Source organism: Buteo buteo, chromosome 3, assembly GCF_964188355.1.
Source record: "Buteo buteo chromosome 3, bButBut1.hap1.1, whole genome shotgun sequence".
Classification (NCBI taxonomy): Eukaryota; Metazoa; Chordata; class Aves; order Accipitriformes; family Accipitridae; genus Buteo; species Buteo buteo.
This window is the reverse complement of record NC_134173.1, coordinates 22,846,590-22,874,445: the sequence shown is the minus strand read 5'-3', so window position 1 is coordinate 22,874,445 and position 27,856 is coordinate 22,846,590. Positions and strand designations below refer to the sequence as shown.

At 40.6% G+C, this 27,856-nt stretch overlaps 1 protein-coding gene across 4 annotated transcripts in view; it reads right to left on the bottom strand.

Annotated features, from left to right (window-relative positions):
• MYOM1 (myomesin 1) overlaps positions 1 to 27,606 on the bottom strand; it is an 81,007-nt gene extending 53,401 nt beyond the window's left edge. For all 4 annotated transcript variants that reach the window (XM_075023072.1, XM_075023073.1, XM_075023074.1 and 1 more), the window contains exons 1-8: positions 27,450 to 27,606; positions 23,445 to 23,933; positions 14,041 to 14,178; positions 7,443 to 7,653; positions 5,112 to 5,269; positions 1,286 to 1,378; positions 279 to 367; positions 78 to 140 (exon numbers count right to left, since the gene is read on the bottom strand). In XM_075023072.1, coding sequence (XP_074879173.1) covers positions 78 to 140; positions 279 to 367; positions 1,286 to 1,378; positions 5,112 to 5,269; positions 7,443 to 7,653; positions 14,041 to 14,178; positions 23,445 to 23,872 — 1,180 coding nt within the window. In that variant the 5' untranslated portion in view covers positions 23,873 to 23,933; positions 27,450 to 27,606. The remainder of the gene's footprint in view (positions 1 to 77; positions 141 to 278; positions 368 to 1,285; positions 1,379 to 5,111; positions 5,270 to 7,442; positions 7,654 to 14,040; positions 14,179 to 23,444; positions 23,934 to 27,449) is intronic.
• Between the last annotated feature and the right edge of the window lie 250 nt (positions 27,607 to 27,856).

Here is a 27,856-nt window from a genome sequence, read left to right as displayed (position 1 = left end):
TATTCTGCTTAGTCATTTATCGTGATGTCACAACTGTAAATGGATGATGTGTCAGACAAACATGTATTGCAACTTACAGCCCAGAGGCATGGAAACAGTTCCAGCATGCAAAAGGCTTGCATCAATTTCTCCTTTGTACCCTAGACAGAAGAAGAACTCCAGTCACTATCACCAAGAAGTAAAGGCTCTCTGAGCCACAAAAACAAAATTGGTAATGTGCATCTTAACAAAAAAAAAAAAAAAAAAAAAAAAAAAAAGAAAATATTTCGCAAACCTACTCTTTACCACAAGGGAAGCATAAGCCGAAATTTCTCCTTTAACATTCATAGCAGAGGCCCGATACTGAGCAGTGTCATCAAAATCACATCTAAAATGATAGAAATGATTAGACAAGGGCACCCATTTACTCCTTGGCATAGCCTCTCCTATGTTTTAGATTAAAGAAACCTCAGAAATCTGGGTAAAACCTATAAAGAATTAAAAGCTTGGGAGACAGATGCACTGAACTGATTGTAGCCATTAAGTTTTTCTCAATGTTAAAACTCCAGTGTTTGAAATAAATGTCTCTTTTCAAATATCACTTACAGATTTGAAATTTAGAATACAGCAGAAGTAGGAAAAAACTGTCCGATAACATTTAAGTTATCTCTAGTTTACTGTCTCCTATGGAGAGATGCCTAGCATGGAAGCTGTAGAAGTGGTAGATATCATAAAATATTTTCAAAGAACACTACCAGTATCTAAACTGTCAAATCTAGATCATTGCTGATTGTCAAATTAGGTGATGAGGTCTCATGTTTTCAATGTTTTTTAATGCAAAGTGACTGCAAAAAATTTCCATTTGGAGGATGAGTACTGTTAAAGATCTTTCTTGTGTATAACTGAGGACATCTCAGTTCTGTTCCTCATTTCAGTAAGAATCAGGAACTTTGCTGTATTTGAAAAACAGTTAACTCACATATTTTTACCCTGAACTAGATTTTTCTCATATTTAACTGTACTCATGTAGCAGACAAATGGAAAAAGTAATCACAAATGTCCCACATGTTTCTGACTCAGCCGTAAATAGAATAATAATCCAGATAAATTACTCACTTAGGTAAATTGTGTATCCTCTACTGAGGAAAACCAGAATTGCTTCAACATTTAGTAGACAGCATTCACCTCAACTGTACAAACTTGGCATCTCTTACATCCCCAAGAGATATGTTCACATTTTGCAGGTCTCAATCTATAGCAACATTTCAGCTTAAGCTATTTGTTAAATTATCTAGTGTTCCCTTACATGCTAATCTCCAGTGAGTGCAGCCCATATCGACTTTCAATGATATACTTGTCAGGGTGAGTCTGTACATTGATGGGCACGTTGTTTTTGTACCTATGGAAAAACAAAGAAACAGTATGTCACAAATGGAAGTGTATAATTATATACTTTAAAAGGTCAAGTGCTTGATGTTTGAAATAGAACATCCATTTCTGCATGTTTCTCCTAGATAAACTGTAGTCTAATTTCCTGGGAAGACATTACATATTTTTGGAAGTTTAACCTCTCTCTCTTTCTCTTTGACCCACCCCAGCTGAATTTTATTTTCTAATTAAAAGGACCAAATAGTCTTGAATGGGATGAGAACCAGTTTATATAACCATGAACTTCATGTTACTACTTGTAAAGGAATGGAGGAGTCACATGAGCAACATCTCAGAGTTTTGTGAATTGCAAACAATGAAAATTCTGTAGCGTCCTTACCTACTAGGTATCATACACATTTTGTTTGGTTTGCATATTTGATCTACTTTTAAAACCTGCATATTCACAAAAATTTCAGATAGAAAGTTAACTTTTTTTAACTTGCATAGCTAAGTTGACAGAAGCCCCAACAGGGTTAGACTGGTAAAGAAAAATTGTCTTGCTGGTAAAGTGCAAGGGATCTGGCAAAAGCTGTGCTACCAAAAACTTATCTGCCTTTACAGGTACACTATGAGTGTTTTCTGGTACAGGTATATCTTCAGGTAGGAAAAGTTTACTGTTCAAAATTCCCAGTTAGTAATTTGAAGGAATGAACAAGTACTGATCAGTAGTGAGCTGGCACTGCTAATTTCAGAATTTATATAAACAGCTTGAGACTCACAGAGAGAAGTGGAAATATAAATGATAATAGATAAAAGTATCTTCACCTCTTACTCTGATGTAGCTTAAATAAACCTTTGTCTTCATAAGTCATAACAGATATCCAGCCAAAGAGCTTTGTTTCTTCATTTCAGATTTTAAATTTTATATCTCTCATGTTTTTCAATCAGGAAACTGGTCTGGTATCAGTGGCTTGCCCACTTCACCAAACAAGTCAGTAATGAGCAATTTTATTTTATGTTATTTTATTTTATTTTATTTTATTTTATTTTATTTTTTACCAAGACTAATATTAGTTTAATATGTCTCAAGATGAAGCTCTATCCACAATAAATCTGAAAAAAGTCTTGTGGAATAAAGAGTATTTCACTGGCTACAAATATTTGGGCACAGTAACACACTGGGATTTTTCCAAGTGCCAAAGTGAATGGAGATCATAAACCCTAATACTTTTCATCCTGATCTTCCTGTTGGCAAGATGTCTATGAAAAGGGACTCAATGCAGGGCAATACTCTCTATTCTGGACTTCAAACAGTTGCAGAGGTGCTTGACCTCATTACAGGTCTCCTACTGCATTATCCTGACTTACAGCAAAGAATAATACATGGGTCCAGTAAGAGTAATCCATTCGCCACCAGTCTTCACCTCATCTGTATGATGGTGCCCTCCAGGCTGACCTGCCTGGGAACACCTGGGCATCTTTATATTCCATGTAGTGTGTCAAATAGTTTAGAAAATAGAATAATGCCATTAGTTCCTAATATTTTCCAGGGAATATGAAATCCTGTGAAACAGGACTTGAATCCATAAGCCCTTTAACTTTTCTCCAAAGGGCTGGGCAACCCTTGGATCCTGTTGGCAGCGAAGGTGTTTGGTAGCATGTGGTGTTGTGCAGAAACAAGCTTTAACTGAGTCATGCTTGCAGCGAGATGACTTTCACTTCTTTTGTCTTCATTATCAGGTTAGTAAAAAATAATTGATTTAATTTTCGCTTATATATATTCATCAATGGAAAGAATAGGGCTCGTGTTAGAAGAACCACTTGTTATTTTTGGAAACACAAATTCCAGAACAGCCAAGTCATTAGCTAATATTGGACTGCAACCTCCCACTGTCATTACGCACTGATAGTTTATGCTTTCTGCTACTGGTTTCAAATGTCCTGGGTTTTCCATATGTTTTTTCCAAGGGAGTCAGAACAGCTGCATCAGACAGTAAGGTTTTCTTTAGAGAAAGTTCATGAAGCTTTAGAATTTTTCAGGCACAGCATGAAAAAGTCTTCATTGCTTATACAAAGCATGACTGTTTGGAATACATGACTGACATTTTGTTAGAAATGCTGAATGAAAGCTGACAGATCCAGGTCAGCACTGTTCTGTATCTCAGAGCAAAGACACCTGCTGAAATGGCTGTGAACACTTTTTTTCCATTAGTAGCCTGTGGCAAACTGCAATCCCTTTGGAATTCAGATGTACGGTAAAATGATGTATTAATTTCCACCATCCACATTTAGCGCTTAGATGACAGGCTGGTTTACAGTGAGAGCAAAGGCAGACAGGTGAAGGCTTGGTTTAACCATGTCAGGTTTCTGGGATAAGTTGAAAATGGCTCAGCTTTTGCGTTCTTGGTTAGGATTCAGGTTACAGAGATGGATTACAGCCATGAGCATAGCTGATCATTGCTGGTGTCCAGCTGAGACCAGACCTGAAGGGTTTGTCTGGAATCCTCTCTAGGAGGAATTTCAGAACAGGGCACTCGCAACCCTTACATGGCAGAAAAAATGTGTCCGTGCAGAGCCTGGCTATTGGTTGTCATAGTCTACAGAGAGAGATCAAATGACTTCATGGGCATCAGCTCTGGCCTATTAATGTACCTCTTAGTTGCACGTTTTATCAAGCCCCAAGGTTAAGGTTTTTAAGACCTAAATAAACACAGCGCCCATTAAGCAATTCAAGTAGTAAATTGCAAAATGTGAGTATTACTTAACATCATTATATAGCAGATGTTTTCTGTTGTCTCCACAAATAGAATCTCCATAGGACTTACTCCTAATTAATCCTTAGAGCTGAACACAGGCTTATTCTTTGTTCATTTTACAAACACATACATACATTTTATATACACATTCTAGAATAATCTTTTAAATTAAATAATGAGCATCAAATCTCATTTTATGTTTGAAAAAAAGTTATTACCTATCACCTTAACAATTTTATGATATCTGTGTAGCATGAAACAGATAAGAAAGATCAGCTCTATAGATGGTGAGACAGTATAACTTCCCAAGTCACTGTCAATTAAGCTAAATTAAATTCCAGTCAGAGTAAACTTTAATGCAAGAGTCAAATTAGACCTTCAGCTATGACTAAGAGTATATTTTGGAGTTCTTACAGTAAAGATTTAGTCCAAAGATGATTCAAGTGAATAGGAAGTTTCCAGTAGACTCCAAAGCTTTCAGAAGATTTGGATGGTCCTGGATCTATCTGCAGTCTTTGACTTCAAATAATTATGACGTGTCTGCTATGAACACCCTGTATCATGAAATTTCAGTTTCATGGAGATTCAGTACTATAACTGCTTAGCAGCTAAGCAGCTAGTTCTTAACCAAAGCATGCTTTAATGCTTCAGGGACATGAATGGCATTTGTAGACTAAACAGAAGTATTTGGAAAATATTATTTTAAGGATAGTACTGATGGTAAATAAAACTGCTATCTTTCCTTCATCAGCAGACAGAAAGAATGTATTGGATGTCTGAAAAAAAAAAATCTATGTACTCCTATTGTTGTTACACAAAGTATTATTTTGTCTTTTAATATTTTGCTTTCTTTTTGTACAAGGTGACTTGAAAGGTGTTTGACAGGTCTCTGTACCTGATTTTTTTAATTGAACTTGTGTCTTTCCAGAAAAAATACCACATTCACTGAGATGACTTCAGCTGTTGATTATGTAGTGACCTTCAGTGTTAGAGGTACAAACTTACCATGTAACACGAGGTGCTGGCCAGCCAGCCACAGAACAATGAAATTTGACATTTTGCTTTTCCCAGACAGTGTGGGAACGAGGCTCGATAATAAACTCAGGAGCATGTAAAAGTTTATCTTGATTCAACTTTTTGTGGAATGCCTGAGTGTCTTCTAGCTGGAAAAGAAACACTTGATTATAAACTCCAGCGGTTATAAGTGCAAATCATTAATATGCAAAAAGGGTATTTTTTTAAGAGCAGTAAAAAAATATACAATTTTTATTTAAGAATCTAGACAGACATACTTAATGTTTTTATCTCACCTGGACACAGAAAATAAATTTTTAATCTTCGAGAAGTTCTCCTTCCAAAGTAGCTAGATTTTATCTTACTGGGGGTTTTTTTCCTTAAAACTATTCTAAGTAAAATAATTTGCCACATTTAGCTTTTTTTTTAATACACAGTGAAAAGTGAAATAGGTCTGAAATTCAGATGTCTTCTGTACTTTTGCTCTAATGCAAGATCATGTATGCCTAGACCATGTCTGACAGACCTGCTTTTAAACCTTTCCTGCTGATGGCTTCTTTCATCCTCCCAGGGTAACTGTTTCAACTGCTTGGCTATCCACAAAGCTGGAAAAAAATTCCTAATATACTATAAATCTTGCTTTCTGCAAACTAAATTATTTATTTGCACATATATGGAGAATTAGAGGTCCCTGTATTAAGGTTATTGAAAGAAGACAGCTTTCATAATCCTCTCAGTCTTTTATAAACTGCACAATACCAATTTTCCTTGCAATTGTTGTTTCTCATTTTTGGACAGGTTCTACTTGTCCTCAACATTCATAAAAGAGTAACCACTCATTATCAGAGGTCCAACAGTCTCACACACAATTAAATAATTGCCCCCTATGTTTTAATGACAATACTTTTGTTAACACACTCTAGAATGGCATTTGTTTTTATACAACAATGACTGGTATTACATTGACTGACATTAAATTTGTGACCTGTTATAACTCCCAGATACTCAGGTACTTCCACCTAGCCAGGCATTCCTCATTTACTTCTTTTCCTTCTGTGTGTCATAATTTCCATTGGTTGTTATCAAATTTCACCTTCACTGTTTCTCAATTTTTGAGATGATTTTGAATTTTTACCTTGTCCTTCAAAGTGTTTACACCCTTTTCAACATCATGTCATGAGGATATTTTATAAACGTATCGCCAATTCTTCTGCTCAAAAATAAATTTGCTAAATGAAACACATTTGCACTTGATATATTCTGCCAGTCTGGTCATAACATATTTGTTAACTACTCTCTGGGTATTGTTTCTTAAGAGGTTGCACAATAATATCAAAGCTACCCACAATTAGAGATTCAGTTCCAGATGTCCTTGGCAATTCCTTCCCTAATTTACACCCTGTGATTAAAACTCTGGGGTAAACACTTTGGGAAAGCTTGTTCCCAGGCCATAAAACTCCAGAAATTATCCCATCACCTTCTTATTGGCAAGTTACATATATTGGTTCCTTTCTTCTCTGCCCAGCAACTGCCTCATCATCCAGGTGAAGGATCATAGAATCATAGAAACATTTAGGTTGGAAAAGACATTCAAGATCATCGAGTACAACCATCATCCATGCCCACTAAACCATGTTATGGAGTACCTTGTCTACATGCTTTTTTAATACCTCCAGGGATGGTGACTCAACCACTTCCCTGGGCAGCCTGTTCCAATGTCTGACAACCCTCTCAGTAAAGGAATTTTTCCTATTATCCAACCTAAATCTCCTTTGCCACAACTTGAGGCCATTTCCTCTCATCCTATCACCAGCCACCTGACAGAAGAGACCAGCACCCACCTCACTACAACCCCCTTTAAGGTAGTTGTAGAGAGCGATAAGGTCTCCCCTCAGCCTCCTCTTCTCCAGACTAAACAGCCCCAGCTCCCTCAGCTGCTCCTCATAAGACTTATGCTCCAGGTCCCTTACCAACTTGGTTGCCTTTCTCTGGACACGCTCCAGCAACTCAATGTTAACTAGGTGTGGGCATGACCTGAGAGTGTTCCCCGGCCTTGTTCTCTGTCCCTTTCTCCCAGCACAACAGGAGTGTTCCTGGGGCCTACCTCAGGCACAGCGCCTCTTTTCTTATCCACCTGACACCAAGATAACAAGACTTTAAGTCATTGAAAAGATTTCCATTGAAAATACTTTGGGTTTTTACTACCATTATTGTGGTTGCCCATGGTGTAAATACAGGCTCTGTTTTGCTAGGCACTTTGCAAACATGAAACAAAAAGACCCACACTGTTTACAGTCTAGGCGTTCATTTCTACTCTTTTACCGTTTTCTTCAGGGCCACGCGTTCAGCAGACTCCCGGATCGCTACTTTCCTTGATTTTTTTTCACGATGTTCCTCTTCAGATGTTGACTTGGCCACCTTGCTGACACTAACTCCTTCATCTGTGGCAAAAAGGTTCCTCTTGGCAACATATGCAGCACTTTCTTTAATTCTTTCTTCTTCTGTGTCTGTGATCCCACTGATACTCACTTCTCTGAAAGAATTTTTAAAAAGCAGAATCCCATTGGAAAATGCTGAGAACATATATTCCATTTATACTTTTTATCAAATTAGCCAGCTACAGTGGCCAACACTCCTTCATAACATATTCCTGCTATTACAGTCTTGTATGTATTCAAAGCAGAAACATTGGAAGGGTACTGCAGAATGACTGAGTATTTCACTGTCTAAAAAGTCATGGCCATTTTCAGTGCCTCTCTGTATAACTATGCCATACACATTTTCAGTTTAACCATTACCCTGCTGTGGCTTTATATCTCCATTGCTATAAAGATTAGTGTAAGGCATACCCACAGATCTTCAGTTACTGACATATGTCTGCAGCATTCATAATAACACTACCAAGGGAGTAGGAGATAATTGTAGGTGTATAACAATGTCCTCATTTGTGATTTATACAAAAAACCCACAATACTGTTCATCACAAAAAGTTCTCTTTATTCATAGAAAAGTCAATCCTGTAATGTCTGTAGGGTGACTGCTCTTCCAAATGTTTTCAAGAAGATGATTAAGGAATTTCTTGAAGCATCCTCCTCAGGCTTTCTACAGAGGAGAGATGCAAAGAACAGTTACTCTCAATGGGTCCAATCTTGTTTCCATATGGACATGTGGAAGTATAATTGGAGCCATATTGTTTTGCCACTGTCAGGACATTATATCTGCTATAATATAATGCTATATATGCTATAATATAATACAATTTTGAAAACTCAGTTTAATGAATATGAATGTAGCTAGCTACCTTCAGTTTAAATGAATAAGTGGCATTTTCCTTCAAAGGCAAGCTGAAATTATTTCCTCCTTAATTACAGTAGTTAACATCTCAGCAACTTCACAGTATGGACCTGCTCCTCAGGGCATAAAGCATCTTCTGGGAGCTGATGAATATCCTCAGACTAATATAGGACTCAGCCTACTCATCTGCAGTAGTGGTCCCTTGATGTTTTTGATCAACAGTATTAAATATTTAGATTTGCTAATCATTTCTTCCTGTTATAATCTTCCCAGATCAAAGAGAAACATGTTCCCTGAAATGTTGAATGCATCAGAAAGAGCACACAGTACCATTTAAGAATTGATTCTGCACTCAAGTCTCAGGCTGAGACTTTTCAAACAGAAACAACAGGATCAAACCCCAAATGGCACACACAAAATATTATTTAAAGGGTATCTGCCGTCTGCAGTCCTTTGGTGTAGGCTTATTAGTGGTTGCAAGTAGTTCAACAAGGCACATGCAGTATCTTTAGCACCTGTGGCATTAAACAAAGCTGTAGGTGTTTTATTATCTAGAATACTGGCTGGCTGTCCTTAATTTTATCTTGCAAGAATTAGGCTAAGTGTTCAAGAAGAACAGTTGTGAAGTGAATAATCTGAGCAAGGGAGTTTTTTACAGCAGAACCTGAGGGCTCCAAAATAGAACCAAATAATGGAAAAGGTGACAAGGCGCTGAAGGTCATCCAGCAGCATGGGCAACAGCTCCAATGAACCCACAGAGAGCTGACCTTTCTAAATAACTATTCTTTGTAAAAGCTATCTGCCCATGGGAAACAACACATCAATTTCACAGGGGATTTTGGGAATGACATATAACATGCACATGGTTCAATGGGCTTCAGCTGTTATCTTTCAAACAAAAATAAATATCTGACAGGAATGTGGCATGCAACTTCCGCAGTCTTGGCATGTGGTCACGAACATCATGCCAACAAAAAAAAGCCTAAAACAGATACCCCAACCCTTTCATGCCATGTTGAGTTGGGCACCCTAACAATCATCATGTGTCCTTTTTATATTTTTTAACTACTTAAAAACCCAAACTGTTTGGGTCATTTCAGTGGCACAAAAATGCACACAACTTCCTGAGTTGCCATGTGCAAAAAGTAAGATTGATACCAACAACAGTAAGAAGAAGAATAGTAACAATGATGTAAGAATCCCACAGTATCTTTTAATGTAGGATCCCAAAGCATTGCACAGACACAAATAAATGAAGCAACACACCATCACACTGAGTTAGATATTACTGTATGCATTTTACCAAAAAAAGTAAAATAAAAAAAGATGATTTGTTAAGATTTTTTAAGATGTTAACATGATGTATTAAGATCACAGGGGCCTGTAAACAGACTAAAAGATCATCATCCAGCAGTACTAGCCATCAGTCAAGATTTTCAACTATTGAACAACACTATAAATCTTACTTTTGTAGACTCAAGACACATTAAAAGGGAGGATATTTGTGCTTGAGGGCATGGGAGAGAGATGATGGTGAGCTGCAAATCTACTGCTACATAAGCAGAAACACTAGGTGAGATGCAAAGGTAGTGAGAAGCCTTGAAAATATGTCACTGTGAGTCTTGTGTGAGACATATTTATGTATTTCTATCACAGAAGACATAGCTGAAACTCCAAAGCAATGGTTTAAAAAGGCAATAGTGTGTGCTTCTGAAAGTTGGTTGGATCAAGAAGCAGTGAATCTGACACAGAAATGTACAAGGGGTGAGAAAAAAATTACTCCTGGATAGTGGGAGGGAATTAATAAAACCCCAAACTGTTGGTGTCATCACAAAAGTATCACAAATGATCAAAAGGCCAAAGCAATAACATCTCCCACTGTCAAGGTGGAACTCAGTTTCACATAAAAGCACAAGTTTAGACACAATGCAGACATTGGGTGTTGATTAAGCCATAGACAGAAAAGCACTGCCTCCCAGAAACAGCTTGGAAGTGTCCCATGAAAAATGCTGTGCTGCAGAAGACAGACAAGGTGAAGGAAGGTTTCTGTTCAACTGCAGGTGGGCAGGAAATTTTTCTCCTGGCCTCCAATCAGGAACCAGTTTTCCACACCACACCCCCATATGTATTAATCTGAACAAGTGACTGTAGGGGTCGGCGTTCGGAAGATCTCGCGTTGTCACGGAAAGTTAGAGGGTTAGTCGCAGCCTTGTGATGTACCTGTAACCCCACCTCCCCTTGTTAGTATAAAAGGAATTAACTGCGCAATAAAAGCCGGAAGTTGGCGCTCACACTGTGTGTGTTATCTGTCTCTTTCCCTGGTCCGGGCCGACCAGTGATCTAAGCGTGGCACCTTGATATGTAGCGAATGCTACATAGTGGTGACCCCGACGTGATCGGTTGCCTAGGCGACGATGGAACTTGCGCAAGTGATTAAGGTGTTGAAAGGGTTGGCTAATGAGGTGGGTGCCCGAGGAACGATTAGGAGGGGCCCCACGGGCGAATGCATCCAATGGGTGCTGCGCCGGGGAGGGATGAGTTCTCCCACAGAAGTTTTTAGTCCCCCAAATTGGGGAGTGGTTCGGGAGATGTTGCTTCAGTCGGCGCTCGAGGGTGAGCACGGCGCTGCGGAACGATTACGAGCTTGGGACATGGTGGAGGGGGTAGTTAAGGTGGGACAAAAGGCTAGGGAGTGCAGGTTGGCGGCGCGAGCTATCCTGTTTGCGGATGAAGCGCCGGTTCGAAAACAACGGGGGATAGTGCCCCCAGGGACGGTGGGACAAGATCAGACGGAGTGGGTGGTTGTGGAGCGGGGCTCGCGGAGCGGTTCCTCTCTGACTGATAGCGTGGACTCAGAGGGTGCGGCGGAGATAGGGGTTTTTCCGGTGGAGACGGTACCTCCGAGACTGGATGGGCCCTCTCTGCGGCGGGCATGGGAGGTGTTACGGCAGGATCTTCTAAAGGAGTTGCGGGAATGCCTCCTGGATTGGGTTCCCGGCGGGGATGTTAAGGGGGATTTGTACTGTCAGGTGAAGGAATGGGAGGAAAGAACGCCCCCGGAGGGGGAGCTCAAGAAGCTGAGAGAGTTAAAAACTGTAGCAGCGGGGGAACCACCCCCCGGCGAGGGAAACCAGGCGCCCTTGCCGGGAGAGCAGGCGGAGTTTCTGCCTGCCGAGCCTATGCAGGTTGACTCTGTGCCTGCCGAGCCTTTGCCTGTGCAGGCTGAGTTTTTGCCTGCGGCGGCCGAGCCTTTGCCTGTGCAGGCTGAGTTTTTGCCTGTGGCGGCCGAGCCTTTGCCTGCGCAGGCTGCGCCAGTGCCTGCGGCGGCCGAGCCTTTGCCTGTGGCGGCCGAGCCTCTGCCTGCGCAGGCTGCGCCGGTGCCTGCGCGGGCCGGGCCTTTGCCTGCGGCGGTCGGGCCCGTGCCTGTGCGGGCTGAGCCTTTGCCTGCGGCGGCCGAGCCTCTGCCTGCGCAGGCTGCGCCAGTGCCTGCGGCGGCTGAGCCTTTGCTTGTGGCGGCCGAGCCTCTGCCTGCGCAGGCTGCGCCAGTGCCTGCGGCGGGTGAGCCTTTGCCTGTGGCGGCCGAGCCTCTGCCTGCGCAGGCTGCGCCAGTGCCTGCGCGGGCCGGGCCTTTGCCTGCGGCGGTCGGGCCCGTGCCTGTGGTGGCTGAACCTTTGCCTGCGCGGGCCGGGCCTCTGCCTGTGGTGGCCGAGCCGCTGCCTGCGCGGGCCGGGCCTACTGGGCCTGTGCTGGCTGCGCCTTTGCCTGCGGGGCCTGGCCCCGGTGGGCCTATTCTTGCTGCGCCATCAACTGCGCCATCTGCCGCTCCTGGGCCGGAACGGGTTAATCCTTCGGCTGGGCCCTTCCGAAACTGGCGCCCGGTACCAGCAGCTATAGACTCCGATTATTCCGATGAGGAGGGGTTGGATAGCGTGATACGGCAGCCATCGAGAAGTGTGCCACAGAGACAGGCAAGGGAGGGACAGGACACCTTACAGAGGCATTGGAGGGGAGTAAAAAAAAAAAAAAAAAAAAAAAAAAAAAAAAAGAGAGAGGGAGAGAGAGAGAGGCGTTTCACTGGAAAGTCCTTGAGAACTTAAAGAATGCTGTGAGTCAGTGCGGAATCCACTTACTGATAAAGCCAGTAAGTGTATGTAGAACTTGCTTTAGGGAACAAGTGTGTTAAGCATACTTTGATTAAACATAGCATGAGCGAGGGTATGCCTGTGTACAAACACGTGAAGGGCTCCTGAAATGGGTTCCTAGTCGTATGATTCGTCCTGCCTTAACCTCGTAGTGTTTGAGTTTTCTTACAGATTGCTGTTATCCTGTCCTGGCTTATGACACCTTGGGTATCCGGATGACATCCCTCTCAGAGTCCATCAATACGTGCCTTTATGGGATCCGACTGTCGGAACTCGCAGCCAGGAATCTAGGTGCCTCGGACACTAAGCCTTAACATCAACACACCAACGATAAGCCTTATAGAGTAATAGAAGTAACTCTTTCCAAGTCTTAACTTTCAATCTACCTCTTGTGTGAATTTCTATAAAGGAGCTTTTTGCTCTGCAGGGTAAATGGGACATTTACGGGTGTTTAAGATAGAGTGTTTTAAAGTAGTTGTAGAGATATGTTTCTACTCATGGCACTTTATATAGTTATTTCTTTGTGTGGAATTGTTCATAACAATAGAAGCCAACTCGTCATGGGGAGGGGAGAGATGTAGGGGTCGGCGTTCGGAAGATCTCGCGTTGTCACGGAAAGTTAGAGGGTTAGTCGCAGCCTTGTGATGTACCTGTAACCCCACCTCCCCTTGTTAGTATAAAAGGAATTAACTGCGCAATAAAAGCCGGAAGTTGGCGCTCACACTGTGTGTGTTATCTGTCTCTTTCCCTGGTCCGGGCCGACCAGTGATCTAAGCGTGGCACCTTGATATGTAGCGAATGCTACAAGTGACTATGCTTGAACTGCCAGAGACTCCTAATAAAATCAGTATGCCATACCCCGAAAAGGGCAGGGGAGCCTCCTTGCTCATGTTGGTTCTGGCTTCCACATAAAGTTCACATTCAGCTTTGCTGAGGACACTGCTGCAGTAAGATATATTACATCAGTAGTAACCATGCAATAAATACCATCAATATGTGAGATCAGCATGAATCATTATGATGGATTTGAGAAAGTATTTGGTTTCATTCCAGGTTTTCCCTGTGCCAGGACAAAACATTAGCACATCGTTTCATTGTTTCTGTGTTTAATGCTTGGTAAGAGACATTGAATTACAGAACAAGTCTTCAAACCAAAAGAATAAGCTAAATAATGCGGACAACATGCTTGTCCAGTTCCCAATAAGCAGGGTTATAATTATATCTTAATTTCATAGAAAGTGGCCCTGGCGATGTGTTCAAAACAAAGTCCAGACACCTAGGTTCATTTCTTCTGACTCTGGATGATCAATGTCTGATTTTCTGCCAGTCAGTTGACTTCTCTTTGTCTTTTTATCACCCATGTGAAGTGCAAACAATCACCTTGAGATCCATGAATGTAAAAAAAGATTAATGGATTTGTTATTTTACAATTTGTTAATAAAATATCAGAAACAAGATACCAAATAAAAGGAAAATGAACATACCGTCCTGTGAATATGGGCACTGAGTAGTCTATGGCTTCATTCTCTTTGTCTTCAGATACCAAATTCTGTTTTGCTCTCTTTGCTTTGGGACTCATCTTATACGATTGATCTTCAATCATTAAATTGGAATCTTTCAGTCTGAAATAAAAATAATATTGGTAAATTCAGAAAAAAAAGCTGTTAAGAAACACTCCAAAATAAGACTAAAGTACTGAAAATTTTTGCTGTCTTGTATGGCTTCAGAGTTATTAAACACATAACTAAATGCACTTTTGACAAACTCATCATTACAAATATGAGACTGATGCCCCTTGATATTAAATCTAAATAAAGAAACAATATAACTGATAGTAATACACATTTATTAGTTTCTTGATTTGGGACTTGGACAGTTTGTATACTCAGTTTCGGTAGATCCTGAAGTCACTGAGATCACTGAGTAATTCTGGAGATTGTATCTGAACTCATGACCTCTACTTTTCCAAAATTTACAGTCCTGAAATTGTCTGGTCCCCAATCAAAATATTGGTGTGCAGATATATTCAAAGTAATAATGCATTTAAGTCTCTCTACAGAAATTGTAGGACAGCATATTGCTCAGTAACCAGTGTTGCCATTCCCACTGCTCTCCCATACCACCCCAATCCATTGAAAGAGGAGAGTTGAGTGAAGTTAACACTATTTAACATAGCACAGATAAATGGAGAATGAGTGGAAAGAAAGAAAAGCAAACAGAAGGCAAGGTTTGCCCTCCCCACCATCCTGGGAGGGATTCTGAAGAGTGTGAAGCATATTGTGGCAGTCATTTTGAGTTAATTTTTAACACGGTTGCAAACTGTGTTAACAAATCTCCAAATACCTCCATCCTCCTTTGCCAATGCAACATATCTCTAACTCCCAGATCTATGGAATATCCTAATTAGCTGTCAGCCTTTTATAAATCCCCAAAGTGGCTCTTCATCTCTGTCTCAACATCACCAAGGGACATCATATGTGAGTCTGCTTCTGGTCTGGAGATTTGTCTAGCATAAGCTTACTGCTTATGTGCACAGGTACAGGAGTAGAATTAGGGCACGCGGTTTCTCAGCAAGGCTCGTTAGCCCAGACATGTACCACTAACACAGCTAACCTGTTTCCCATACCCTAGGTAGCTTACACTGGCATCCCTATGCAGTATGCTGTACACATATAATCAAAACTCATGCTAGCACTGGGCCCCTGAGAATGTTACACATGTATAATGTAAGATTACAGATACATACTTGGGGTCATGTTTTCCTTAGGCTGCAGCCCTGCAAAAGTACCAAGCTCCAGAGGTGCCACCAACACAAGTCATACCAGGAAGAGTGCTAAACTTCCAAAATATGTGTTAATAGTCTATCCATGTGAAACTGTGTGTGTGAGATCATATGGGTCCAGCTTCATTCTCCCATCTTCCCTTCCTTCGTTTCTTTGTGCCCGTCCCTTTGCTCAGACTGAGTTCCCTCCCTACCCAACACCTGTTAAAAGTCTTCTGTTCTCTAGCTCTCTTAATGGCTTTCCTACTGTCATCTCTTCTCCTTCTCTATCTAGTTCCTTGCCTGAATTCACATCCCCTCCCACATCTGCTTTCCAGCCCTCATCTCTTTGCCCTGCCACTCCCAGCACCATCCATAAGAGTGTCCCTTCCTTTCTGCTTAGTGCCCATCTCATCAGACTTGACTGTATTTGACTCATCCGGCATCACAGTGAGGCAGCCCTCTCCTCTGTTCTTCCTGGGTGCCCTCTTTATAGCCACCATCACTGAGCCTACAGCACCACTGCCCTTGGTACAGGGCGTAAAAACAACTGTGCACCAGTTCTCCTTCCTTCCTCCTCCCCCTGTATCCTGGTTTCCATGCAAACAAAAGCACAGACAGAGAGGGGTTGTGGCACAGGCTGTAGGAGTGGGGCCAAGGGTTTACCACGTCAGGCACCACTGGGTCAGCCAAGGAAGAGACTGAGTGAGATGCTGTCTGCTCTGGGGTCTGATGCCAGGTGCTGCCAGGGAGGGAGTCCAAGAGAGGTGGATCCAGCTTTAGGGACAGAAATCCAAGCAGAAAACACTTGGGAACAGTCCAGGCAGAGTAAAATAAAAAGGAAGAGACAGAGTGAAACAGGGTACGCAATGGCCTCACTCCTGGGCTGGGCAATGATGTGGTACAATCACTATGGCCAGCCGCAAACACATTGGGAGAACTCGTCATCAAATAAGTGATAAGAAACATCAATGGCAAAGTATTTTCATTATTTTTCATAACTGAACTATAGTCTGTAAGGAGCTGCAGTTCTTTACTTAGCAGGTGACTTTTATTCCTGTCCTGTTTTAAAATGGGACAAATCTGGGATTTTGACTCTGACTGCCACCAGATTTCTCAGGGGCTTTAGGCTGAATCCTTTATAAGGCCACTTGATTCCTGGTTGTTTCTACATCGAGAAGAATCAGAGTATGATTTGAACTTCAGTTTAAATGTCAAGAAGTTTCTATTTTCATAGAAGTAGATTAAATGTGTGGAAAATTTCAGCTCAGGCATTTTCAGCACTGTTAAATCCAGACTAGCTCTTTATTCCTAAAGGAGAACTTGGCTGTCCTATCAGTTAAAGTCCAGATTACACACTCATGCAGGGAATTAATGGGGAGCGTACATAGCAGTTCCCATCACTCTCTGCTAGGCCTTTTGTGGATGTCTTTCCTATGTCTTTGGTTTTTTTCCTCTTTCACTTATAACTCTCCAAAATTATTTGAAAATGAAAGAATAAATTGCTGTAGGTTCTGTTTGTTTGATGGTTGTTTTTTTAATCAAACACTCCAAGTGTTTGAAGTTGAATATCTCACTTTCATTTTTTCTGCCTTCCACACCTGGCTTTATGAAAATATCCCCCAACTCCTTCAAATTAATGCCAGAGATCTCCATCACAACAGAGCCTGAGAAACAGGGATGGAACTGGGACTTTTATTGAGGTATGATGATTAGGATAAAAATACCATACATTCACAGCTGATTCCCACTCCCTTCTGACTTCTCTAAATCACATGTCTCTCAACTGTGGCACATTCTGCTGCAACCACTGGATTTTCTGGATTACTACTCCTGGATCCTTCATGTCATTGCATCCTTTGGTCGGCCCTCATGTGTATGTGCTCAGGACCAGAAAAGCACCTTTCTAGATGCCTTTTCCTCTCTTCTTCTTTCTCTGGAAGGGACAGCTGCAGCGAGAGTTGCTGTGCTGTCTTCTGAGAGCAAGGGTTGGGTCCCAATACTTTGATAGCACTCAGCTATCAAAAGCACAGATGATAACTGTGAGCTGAATAATGGATCCATGTGGATCCTGTAATTGTCTGCCATTCTCAGATTGCTAACACAATGCTCTGACCAATTTGCTTCAGTCATTTGCTCTTCCAGAAACTTGACCTGGACAAAGCAAGGCCCTGGCGAGAAGTGTTTCATTGAATATTGCCACTGGTGCTTTTAGACCAGTTTCCTGTTCCAGCAATGGTCAAGAGCACGTAAAAAGACAGTTTACGTAGAGAAATACCTCCCTTGATAAATCCTTTTGGTTTCAAGCAAAGCCTAGGGACATCCTGAGCCAGAGGTTGCATCCTGGCTGTAGCAGTGAACTTACAATTTATTTATATATGAATGTGGCACTTTCTTTTGAACCTGTTTTAATCTGCCACTTTATATTCTCTTTTGTGCTTACATGCCACTCCGTGTGAAAAAGCATTCCTTGTTCACTCTCTGCACATCTTTCACTATTTTATACATTAACGTTACATGCCCACGTTTGCCTCCTTCCCAAGGTAAGAGCCCCAGTATCTTACCTTCTCCAGACAGAAGGTATTCCATGCATCTCACTACCCTCCTTGCTGATATCTGACCCTTTTCTACTTTCAGACTGTACTTTTTGAGATGAGATGATCAGAACTGCACCTAGTATTTCAGCTACAAGCATACCTTGGATTAACATGCTGACACAATATGCTTTCTGGTTTATTTTCACTTTCTCTCACAGCTGTTCCTAAATTCCTAATTGCTTCATGACCACATCAGAGCATCCAACTGGTGTTTTAAGAGAGGTATCCAGAGTCACTCCAAAATCTTTTTTAGAATTGCACTGCATAAACCAAGAGCTGAGATGAATAAATTTGAAGCAGCAGAAAATGTTTCTCTTTTCCAAATCCTCTTATCATTTGCCTCCATTCAGGCAAAGCTATATGAAGGCTAGTAGAAATGCATATTCAAATGGAGGTCTTTGCATGGGAAAACAAATTTATTACTGTTTCTATCATTGGGTTTATTTCCCTGTTTTCCTTTTTTGTTATTAGTATTTCTTCCTGTGCAACACAAAACCCAAACCCTGCCTACAACCATTGTTTAGGTAGCCCAAAGGAGGACTCTGCTCTCTCGAACCAGATTCTAAAATCTTGCCCTTTATTTTAAAATGTTCCAACCTTTTGCCTGATATGTGGAACAGAATCTCCCCGGAGGAGAAGGAGCAGGGTATCAGTGCTCTCTAGTTTCACAGGGAGGAACAGTATCATGACCTTTTAACAGCTTTCGGCCTCACTTGATATGCCCAGCTAGTGTATGTATGTTTTTTTCCAGGTCAGATACTATCTGTATCGCCTTATCAAGGTTGGTGACCCAAGTCTACTGTCCTCATTTCTTGATGGTTTTCAGCATGTTAAAATATCAATAACAGCATTTTCCTAGTTTCTCAGTAGAGTCACTGGATTGGGAGTTGGGTGACTGTAAAAATCCTAAAGGCACAAGCATTGTCCTGTAGAGATGTAAAAAAACAGATAGACACTATTAGCTTTTCCCTCTAGCTCAACAGAGGAACTAAAGACCCCACCACTGTGCAGGGACCCTGAAACTCTCAAACAGAGGTTTTGTTTTGATGTCTTATTCTCAGATAGAAATATACTTCAATATGTTGGCATTGCCCGTGTTTCTGTGCCTGAAGGGACAGTTTTCCCACCCTGCACAAAGACAGTCTGTGCCCAGTGGATGTAGAATGTGTTCCAGGAGTGGACCACAACACCTCATTCTTTAGTTATTCCATCCCTGCATGAAAAGCCACCTGTAAGCTCTTTTACACCTCTAGAAAATCATGTATCTTGTCTTTAGCATGCTTTCATCACGTCTCTCTCACTTTATTAAAACAGCAGAAAGAGATGCATTTGGTATACACAATGGCTGTACCCAGCTGTACCTGCCGGTGGAGCTCCATTAGCCAAGAGGCATTTTCAGGCTCTCTTTCTAGCAGCTGCTTCTTTCCTAATATGCAGTGTTTGAATTTACTCACTGTAAAGAGGAGACAGTGGATTGGCAAGCCCAATTACAGGAAAGAAAAAAGAAAAAAAAGGATTCTCAGAAAAGAGGTCTTTAAAGCCAGCATCTAAAGATGAGAGGTGCTCTCTGGTGAGTGTATTCATTTTAAGTTGCTGACAAACTTGTCACAGGCCCAGGCAATATTGCTGGCAATAATCACAGTATTCCCTAACACAGCTTCCACAACAAATTTTTTTACAGGGGAATTGTTTCCACATAGCAGGTCTCATTAAAACAATTTCCATGCTTGGCTATGATGTTTGGAAGCCACCTTCTTAACTCTTAACCTATAATAAACCAAAAGATGAGCAGTGCCAGGATCATGGTCTTCTCATGTTTCTTGAAGTGTATTGCTTACTCAGCCCTGTCCTGATCGTGGTTACAATATTGCTTAGAAGAGCATTCACTCTTACTGTCTGGCAGCCTAATCAATTGCAAGTTAGTAAGGCATCTGTCCTCTGTTTGCTTGGTTCACCTGAATTATGCCATGTCTTCTTTGCTATTTTATTTGACCTGCAAAATATATGCAAATACCTGAGCCACACCAGTAACTTCTGTTTTCTCTCTAAGCAAGTCTCTGGCCCATTTGGTGGCAGATAACCTGTCTGTGACACAATGAGATTATCTGATGCTGCTGGCCAGGAAAATAACACTTGGAAAAGCAGTGAAAGTTTGAGCAAAAGTAAATGACTGAGCTTCCAAAAAAAGAGGTAAAAGGGTAAAAGGTAAAAAATCCAGCAGTCCCGTTTGACAGGCCTGTAGTGCTATAAGCAGCTTTGGCAGACCTGACTCAAAGCTTTTCAGAAGCACATGGAGGATGGAACGCTGCTGCGGGAAGAAGGGTCTCCCACAGGAGCCAGCCTGCCCACGCTGGCAGCCCCTGAGGATAAGACAGGGAAGAGGATGGGTGGCCACAACAACAGCTTTTGGGAGAGAGCTGCCACCCCTCACCTGTACAGACCCTGCCGGATCCCCTGTGGAGGCAGCACACCCTGCTCCTCCTGGCTCTGCCAAGGCGGAAGGAGCAGTATACGGCTGGGGATGGCCCTGAGAGCTGGTAGGGAGGGCTAGGTGTGAAGTGGCAACCTTTAGACTCGCTTTCTTTTAGCAAACCCAGATTTTGCAGCTTTGGCAAACTGTAACCAGCAAAGCCGCAAGCTTCCTTACTTTCTCTTGGTTTTGCCAGTTTTCAGTTCTCTCCTTTTACTTCTTCAAGCTGTCATGGTGTGAAGAAGACTTGAAATGTGGGGAAGGGACAGCCCACTTGCAAACGGAGACTTTTTTGTCCTCTTGAAAAGGCAAGCTGCAGCTCCTTTAAGCTGTCTATGTCCGTGCTCTGGGCATGTTTTCCACTCAAGTGAAGCTTCAAGGTCAAAGAATTGGGTTCAGATCAAGGTCTTGCAGGTTACCTAGTCCCTAGTCCTTCTCCACTGTTTTCCTGTGATGAATTCCTCACATAGCACTATCTGCATGTCAACACTGTTGCTTTATGAACACTCTTCCTTAGAGTGGCTACAGAAAGGGATGAGACATAAATTCTGCAAGTATAGTAAAGTTTAGCAGAAGCTACTTTAGATAAAAATAAGAAGTGACCTGAATAAAAGCTTAGTATTTGAACAGTATACTTTTCCTCTTGGGCTTAATGGGGTTTATCCACAAAACTATATCCATTATACATAAATGTATATTTGATATTAAAATCCAGTAATATGCAATAACCAATTGTTATCCAAAGGATTTTATCTGGATTTGGATTCATGTGTCCATTCAGGTTTCAAGCAACCACCACTGTTGTAGGTCATTTAGGTACAGCATTTCAATTCACAGCCCTTTCTACTTTTTGAAAATTGAGTTTGAAGACTCGTCTCCTTTTTTTTTTTTTTTTTTTGCTACACCATTCATTTCATAGAGATAAAACCAGAAATTCTTTGATTTGCCCAATCTATTTTAGTAACACTTTTTGTCTGCACATTATCCCTTGAAGTGTTTTGGGCTATCTGGGGAAGACAGTACAAACTTGGAAAGAATTACTTCAAATTAGCACTACATTTAACCGTATAGTCGCATTACTTGTTCTACTTTATCTCTTGCAACTTGCAGCAAAATTGGCTGCAAAAACCAAAAAAATACCAATGTTGAGGCCACATTAAACATAAAATTAGGTTAAATATTGAGATTATCATTCAGAACCATATTCTCTCATGTATTAATTAAGTTTTGTGCAAGAGAGATTTAAATTGCGTGGGTCTAATCTCCTGAGTCCTAGTCTTACATAGCAGCACTGAATTTGTCAAAGCTCCAAGACAAGGACAGGATCAGCAAAAAAAAGAAGTTACAGGTGAGACATTCTTATCTCTGATTACCAGGATAGTATATCAATCTGTTGGCAACTTTTGTACTACAGAGTAGCTTGGATGTATCACCAAATATACTATTTTAAACCAAAAGCTATTATCTTGAACAAAACCTCAGGAAACCTGGAAATGTTTTAAGTTTTCTTCTAATTAAGCAATTCCATTTCCTTTAATATTACTTGTCTGACATTAGAGTTCTTCTTGGTAAGAATATACAGGTTTCAGAAGAAACTCATCTGACAAACCAGAGTCACTGAAGTGTTTATTACTGGGACTTGGAAGCACGTTTTTTTACAGTAATTTTTTGCAACTTCAAGTGCTGTTCCCGTTTCTTATGGGAACATTTTCTATGAAAAGAAGGAGGCTTTGGGTTAGGGTCAGCAACAGTGTGTAGGCACAGCTGCATCATTGCAGAAATTTGGGATATCTTCCCCTTCCCAACTCTCTCTGGAAACATAACCCTCAGTCCCAACATCTTCAGTTTGCTTCCCTTTATCAGCAGATTATAAATGAGTTTCTTGCTGCTCCACTCAGTGGTTAATTATTTGCACAAGTGAAATTGTTTCAACAGCAAAGACTGGATATTACCTAGCCCAAGACAGTCAAGTAGTCAAGTCATTCATCTGGGCTCTAATAGCCTGAGGTTCAAATTCCTGAACAGACCCTGGAAAATGAAGACTTGACCCTGAACTTCCTGAAAGCCAAGTGAAGGCTATAATTGCAAGGCATAGTTTACTGCAGTACAGGTAGTCTTTGCCTCAGTGGTTTTGGCCAAAAATCCATCTTTATCCACAATCCTTGGAGGATATTAAGTTTTCAAAATTTAAATTTTCTGATGGGCAAATCCTGATCAGTTCTGCTAATAATACCCTAAATTTTATATTAATATAACAGTGAGCAGATGTTTTGGGCTATCATTCGTTGATCATTTCCTCTATTGCTAACAGCTGCTCTAATCTTATTTTAATACTCCCCTAATTTCTGTAAATCTGAGGTGCATACAAATAATGTGAGGCTATGATATCTAAAATATTCTGCTAATATAAGGGCTTGAGCAATATTTATTATCTTAAAAAACATGGTAGCTAAGCATAGCTGCTCTTCTAGTGGAAGATGAACACTTCAGGGTATTCCTTCTTTGGAAATAGTATGCCTCAACCAATACACAGAGTGAAAATTTCAATTTCTTGAATCACTCAGCATAAAAGTGAAACCATTAGGCCAAAGAATTGTTTAATGATATATGAACATGTCAGCTCAAACTTGCATGAACAGCCCTAAGTTCTTTTACTGCTCCAACCTGACCAGATAAGAGCCAGCCTCAAACCAAAAGCTATCTCAACACTGCATATTAAATTCAACTGTACTAATATGGCTAAAAAACTTGGAAGGAGAGGTGGCTCAAGCCTAACCAGTTTGGAGCATGAATATGTCATCATTCAGCCACATCAGCATTGTCAGTGCTCTTCTTATGTCAACCTAACCATCACACATGAATTCGTCTACCAAACTAAGCTGACCACAGTCCTTCCCATTGCCAAAGCCAAAGGAAAACACCAAGCCTGGAAAATACATTAACACCAAGTTTAAAGAGGCAATTTCTGTGGAAGAGGAGGAGAGTTTTGCCATTGATTTCAATGGGAGGTGGTTGAACAATTTTGTTTCAGAATATTATTTCAAAGACAGATTTACTTACCCAAGACTGTAGGCTGCAGATCCCAGCCTGTAGGCTGCAGCCAGCTTATTGATGGATTCAGATCCATGGCTGTAGGCAGCTGAGGTCTTGCTGAGGGATTCAGAGTCAAGACTGTAGGCAGCAGATCTTTTACTTTGTGCAGCAGAATAATCATAGGCTGTAGATCCATAGCTGTAGGCTGCTGACTCAAGGTCATGGGCTGAAGAGCCATGACTATATGCTGCTGAAGAGTCAAGGCTGAAGTCTGCTGCAGATGCATGGCGATAGGCTGCAGAGCCCCTAGCATAAGCTGTAGATCCCTGAGCATAGACAGCAGATTTGCTCTTTGCTTCTTTTTGGTACTGGCTTACAGTGGACTGCAGTGCTTTATGGCGGTATGCACGGTCATAGTGCTCATGGTGTCTTTGGTAGAAAGGTAAAGACATCATGCGTGTCTTCTAATTTTGTTTTTTACTGCACGTTTCTGAATGTAATTAAATAGGACAGTGTCTGAAAAAGAACAGATCAAACATAAAGATATTGTCAAAGAATCTTCTGAGTTAGCATGCGACTAATACACAACTTCATACAAACTAACACAGAACTTAAAACTTCAAATATCAAATGCAATGAATTTAGGGTTATCTTTTTATGATGTGTTTTAGACTTTAAGATAGGTTTGTATTTAAGTTTCAAGACACTCATATGTCATTCATCATGACCAGAAAACCTTGCACTATTGTGTCCATTCATTTGTAGTTGGTCTCCCTGTTACTGCAAACTATTCAAGTTTCATGTGCTCAACTTCTCCACTCATTATTGCGAACTAATGAAATTTTATGTGCTCAGCTTCTTCAGAGATTGTGTAAATATTTTTGTTAAATTACAAAAGAGACAATAAAGTAGTAAATTATTTTAAAAGGCATAAGCAATTCCAACAAGGCTATATAAGATGAAATAAAAATATATTAACATTTCATTCATTTTTGTAATCCAATTTTCATGTTGAATTTAATATTCCATTTAATATTTTAACAGTGAATTAAAAACATTAAGATTGAAAAGGATGTCACTTTTTTCTGTAAACATACATTACAGTGATTATTTTGTTTGTGATACCAGAGATCCATTTAAAATGGCTTGTCATACTTTTACAGTTTAATCAGGGATACAGTCTGTATGCAATGAGTAAAATAATATCATGCTCCTCAGACCAAACGACCCTTTTTTTTTAACCCAGAATGTCATCTTCAAGATTGTTGAGAAACTTCCTCCAGATGATAGCCCCATCTAAGTTTTACTTTGAACAGTCATCAACAGATTGTCTTGCAGTTGCTTGTAGTAGGAAATTTGATCAGGTGAGAGGTAGTTCCTCTCTCAGAATGTGATGAGGGTTGAGTGCAGAAAGGACTTCCCTTTTTTTTTTTTTAAGCTGGCAATTCAGTCTTTATTTTGTTATTGTTTTATTTTGCTGTTTTTAAAACTTACTTTCTTCTTTGACATGCAGCTTGCCTCTACTAATCCCTATGATAACTTTTCTTTCTCTGATCACTGGTGATTAGGCTAGGATATGGCTAGGATTGTCCCTGAAAAGGTACATGACTATGAATAAAAATGAGCTACAGTGGAGAAATGTTTAGAGGAATTTAAAGAAGATCCAAAAACAATGGTGAGAGGTGTTTGTTATTGTGGTTGTTTTTAATATCAATCATGACAATAGGAGGCTTGTTCTGCTTCTGGTTTTACTCATGTTAATGAACAATGATCTGACATTTTGACATAAAATACACCTACAGAGCTGGAGTGTAACCATGATTTCATGAAAATCAAGATTTTTTTCCTCTGGTCTTTATGCTTCCTAAATTTCAGTCCTTGGCTTTTTCCTTAGTGTTTGGTTCTGATAATGAGTCAACAAATTGCAAACTATTCTCTTTGGTAACTGCTCAGGTACTCACCTTGAATTATGAAAAAAAAACCCCAATGTTTCAACTTTCTTATATTTCAGGGGTCTCTCTCGAACTGCTCTTTTTGTGATAACAGAACAGATCACTTGTTTGCAGAAAGTCAACAAGTAAGAAAGTCATTCAGAAGTCTTTAAGTATGTAAAAGAAATTGCTGATACCCTGACCACAGTGTAACTGTGACTTCGAGGAGACCAGTTTATGAGTTTACTTTATTTTTATCTGAGGAAGGGAGAGGGATGGGAGAGTGTTAGCCCATTGTTCCGTATGGCAAAAACTGAGGTTCGCTTTTAATTCCCTCATTTCTCTTGCTGGCTATTTTTTTCCTGTAAGTCTAAAGAACGCAATTATTCTGCCTAGCATCCTTGCTTCTAATTCCTAACAATATTTTGTGTTGTTATTTATGTCATTTTGTTAGCTTCTGGTAGTATGTAGTTCCTCTTAATTTCCCTAGTTTCAGAAGATTCCTTCTCAATTTTTCTTCATTGCTTTCTCTCCCAGCTCTGCAGAGCTAGGTTTAGGGTTTGCAAGACATTGTGATGCCTGCTGAGCAAAGTTAAGGCGTACAGATGAGTATTGTCTTGCACACTGAAAGGGAAAGAACGTAAGAACATCCTGTTTTCCTTCTGTAGAGTACTACAGTTGTCTCCCTTTGTCTTCACCAGCTTTATTTGCAGCGTTGACTGGCTTCATCACAGATACAACAGCCACAGTGCTAACAGCCTTTCAGCCCTGTCACTCAGGGATTCCCACAACCTTCCATGCTTCAAAGTAAGGAAGGTGATCCAAAAGTATAAAGCACTTCATGTGTTGCCCATTAAGGAGAAGTTAAAGGAGGCATTTCATTTACAACTTATTAGAGCAAAAGAACACGCAGCAGACTTAAAGTCAGCATATTTAAAATGTACAAAAGCAACCTTTTTCTTCCAAACGTAAAATGTCAGGACTCCACTGTCCTCAGGAGTAAGAGGAGTCTATGACAAGAGTAAGAACTAAGGCAGTAAGGCAGGAGCTGAGCACAAAGTCAGATCTCCTGGTTCAAATCAAAGGCAAACTCTGACTCATGTCATATAAGAGGAAACTGCTTTTATAGGTATTTTATCACACTACGAGTTATGTTTTATACTTCCTCTGAAGCATCAAGCATTGCTCACAGGTCAGGATCACTTAGTTATACTAGTCTGATCAGATATAGTAGTCTGGTCCTATCAGAGATGACAAGAAACTCTGAACCTTGTAAGGATTTTGCTCCTAATTGGAGCCCTGTCTGATTATCAGATTGACTCCCATCTCTTAAGTTTTATAAAATCCATACAACCTGCACCTACTTAGACTGTGTCCACTTATCAGCCCCCTTTAGTGTGAGGACAACACTCCTTCTTAAGATCTGCATAGCATTTCATAACTGCAGAGCTTTGCCTAAAAATATTAGTGGCCATAGTTAGATGAATATGCAGTTTTTGGAGCTGTATGTTAGCAGCTGTTGAGCTGAATTTTCAAAATGACTACTGAGCAGACAGACAGTTCTGTACTTGTTCATAGGTCATAGCTACACATTAAAGAAAGTGATTTTATTGGCATTACCTCTTGCACTGTTTACCAGTGTGTGTAATTCTTTAAAGATCTACTCCATCAAGCAGTGAAAATAGTGAAATAGATAAAAACCAGAAACTCTTGTAAACAGAAAAAAAAAATTTCCTTCAGCTCAGTCAATGGCTTTACAAATCAGAAGACATCCTATACACTAGAAAATAGTTAGATTATTTACACATTCTCTAAGCCCAAAGGAGGTTACACAACAAATTGCTCCTGTATCTCAGTAACCCATGCTTCATTTGAGAGTACTGTGGCAATATGCAAGGATAGTTGAGTTGATAATAAGTGAACCCTTGCACTACTTTGCTTTGTTTCACAGCTGAACCCTCAGATGTCTTCAGTTCATGTCCACAAGTCCCTCAAATAACTGCTGAGCTGAGAAGAATAAAGGGAGCTACTCTCAACTTGGCATTGCAGATTCAGATTAAAAATAATCAAACACATATAATCTTCTGTCATTAACACTTACCAGGGCCCAAATGAATGGCAGTAAATGCAATAGCTCTCAAGTGGATGAATAGCAGAAAAACACAGCAATGATGAAGCCAGCAAAGAAAGAGGTAGTCAGGACGAGGGGTAAGGACTGGACTTCAAGGTCCAGAACAAAAATAATGCCTGCAGTCAGTGGAATGTCAGAGCCTTAGTCCAGACCTTTTATGGCCAGGGTGGTGATAAATATAGCATCGAAGAGGGAGAGAGGCAGAGACAGATACCGATACCCTGTGCTATCTCTGTGCAAAGACACGATGACAGCAGCTTCAAACTGAGAGTTCTCCCTTTTAATTATCTTCACTAAACTCCATATAAAATCAGCATTCCAATTCAAAATGATTTCTAGGATTTTTTTCCTCAGCTAAATCAGATTTAAGAGAGAAA